The 2,447-nt window shown below is 31.8% G+C and overlaps 1 protein-coding gene across 1 annotated transcript; it reads right to left on the bottom strand.

Moving 5' to 3' along the window:
• Positions 1-421: 421 nt before the first annotated feature.
• On the bottom strand, positions 422-2,096 carry LOC147388148 (uncharacterized). Its single transcript, XM_086421872.1, has 2 exons — positions 1,679-2,096; positions 422-1,180 (listed from the first exon to the last, which is right to left on the bottom strand). The coding sequence occupies exons 1-2, from the start codon at positions 1,886-1,888 to the stop codon at positions 677-679; spliced, it is 714 nt and encodes a 237-aa protein (XP_086277998.1). The 5' UTR covers positions 1,889-2,096; the 3' UTR covers positions 422-676.
• Positions 2,097-2,447: the final 351 nt, after the last annotated feature.

The raw sequence follows: 2,447 nt of genomic DNA, 5'->3' as shown, positions 1-2,447 counted from the left end.
TAGTTCTGCACCTACCTCTAATATTAGTTGGGGTTTGGATTGAAAAAGTGAGGAGAGAAGAAAGAAAATTAAGAAAGTCAGTTTCTCTCCATTTTTCTTGTTTGAATTGTTAAGTGAAGAGAGAGAGAGAGAGAGAGAGGGATGAATTTTTAAAATTACAGTTCTACCCTTTTTTTTTTCTTTCCAAATTTAAAATTTTCTAATGTTAACCAAACAATATGGAAAGAAACTGAATTTCTTCTCTTTCTATCCTTTTCTTTTAATGTATTTATTTTTCTCTTCATTCCTCTCAACTCAAACAAAGTGTAAGGGTACCTCGGCTCAAACCAAATGTCATTATCATGTCTTGTAATAATCTCTATCATAATTCCTTACAAGAATGATAACCAAACCGAACCTCAAAATCATAAACCACAAAAGAGAAAAATTGAAATAGAGACAATATAAGAAAGTAGGCTACAAAAGTAAGAGAATGGTGTGTGTTGATGAAAAACAAAAAATGGTTATCCCCACCCCACTTCATAAAAAGTTTGATGTATAATAATAGAATAACATGGTACCAAATTTTCTACTTTAATCCAAATCTATTCTTTACAAGCTACATAGAAAAGATAAGATTGCTTCAATTAGAAACAGAATCTATCTTTTTCTTTTCTTCTAATAAATAATAATTATATTAAACAGAAATATTAAGATCAATTCGAGGTTTCTTAACGACTGGAGATGGAACAATAGAGTCGCATCGAGGGCACTTTGGGTTTCTCTTCGATATCAAAACGTACATCAAACAACTTGGACATCCAGCAGCGAAGATCATACTTGAAGACGAAGACGAGAACGAAGAAGAGCCATCAATCGAACGAGATCTTTTCTTCTTGATCGATTCTTTCTCTGCTCTTTCAAGTGCAGATTTCACCTTGTCTAATGTACAAACGCTCTTGTAATCGTAAGCTGGGATGAGTTTCAGATCTAATAAACTTTCTTCAAAGAGATTGTTTGATGTTGTTGCTGTTGTTGTTGAAGATGGAGGAAAGTTTAGATCTTGAAGCTCTGTAACTGTTCGATTCTGTTGTTTTTGTTGTTGCTGTTGTTGTTGATGATGTGTTTGATGATCTGAAGATGTTGTTGTTATTGTTGATGAAATCGGAGAACTGGATCGCTTCAAGTATATTTTTCCCGACTGAAAAAAAAAGAGCAATTTGATCAGATCAGAGCAGAAATTTTTAGGGGTTTTTCATCTTCCTGAGATTTTTTTTTTGAGGGATAGTTTCGTAATTTAACTTAGTGCTAGAATGGATTTTTCATAATCTTCAGCGACCGTTTTGGTAAATCAGCATTTTTTTTTTATCATTTAATAGCTGAAGATCGTACGAAAAGTAAATTTAGAGATGCAGAGGAGCTGCAGAGCGAAAAGCTTAAAAAAATGGAGAAAGTAATAATAAAAAAATACAGATAAAAAGATCTGTCCAGAAGATTTGAAGTTGCAGAGATAATCGAATAAACAAGACTAAAATAATATAAAAAAAAGTTCTTTTTTCATAAATAAAAAAAATAAAAATAGAACGGATTCTAATTTCTAAATCTAAAATCATCAAAACAAAACTGCATAAATCGTTCGAATCGATAGCTCAAAATCCTTAAAAAAAAGAAAGATTCGTTAATAAAAATCCTAAAATACCTTCATATCAAGCTGCTTCTCCCATCCATTAGGGACCTGCGAATCGAGATCCAATTCTTTCGATCCAAACTTAGAACACGTTCCAAGCAGATCTCTCGTGATCAAAACATTCGATTTGCTATTATTTCCTTCGATCTTCACCTGTTCTTGTTGTTTCTCTTCTTTGTAACCATTTAGCATCCGAAACAGAGAACTTACTTCGGCCGCCATTACCAAATAGGGATTTATCGAAACAGAGACGTTTGCGATAAGATAAGCTTAAAACGAAGACCAGAAAAGAAAGAGAGAGAGAAGCAGAGGAGAGGGAGTTGTGTTTATTATTATATATATATTTATTATTAGTAGATAGGAGAGAGAGATGTATGTCAGTAATGGCGGCATTAAATGCTTGGAAGGACCATAACACGCAGAGAGGCCTAAGGTCTATATTTGTAAACAAAAATTAAATGCTTGGAAGGACCTTAAGATAGAGACTGCCCCTTAGGTCAGGAAATGCAAACAAAATTAATAATTAAAACATAAAATATCAATGCTTTTAAGTAGTTGATATGGTCAAGTACTCAAGCTAGTATTTTATTGGATCAAGAGTACTTAAGTTACTAACACTTTTCTTACTAATTTAGTAAGATTTTAAATCTTACTAAACATCGTTTTGTTTAAATGGATTATCACATTAAAATTCAGATTAAAAAAATTTAATTTTTTTTCTTTTGAATTTTATTTAAGATTTTGAAAATGGACAACTATCAAACTTTTACCTTTCTCCTAT

This window comes from Akebia trifoliata, chromosome 13 (genome assembly GCF_017979445.1).
Source record: "Akebia trifoliata isolate Shusen 1 chromosome 13, ASM1797944v1, whole genome shotgun sequence".
Lineage (NCBI taxonomy): Eukaryota > Viridiplantae > Streptophyta > Magnoliopsida > Ranunculales > Lardizabalaceae > Akebia > Akebia trifoliata.
Note: the sequence above shows the minus strand (reverse complement) of the source record. Positions and strands in the feature narration are given on the sequence as shown.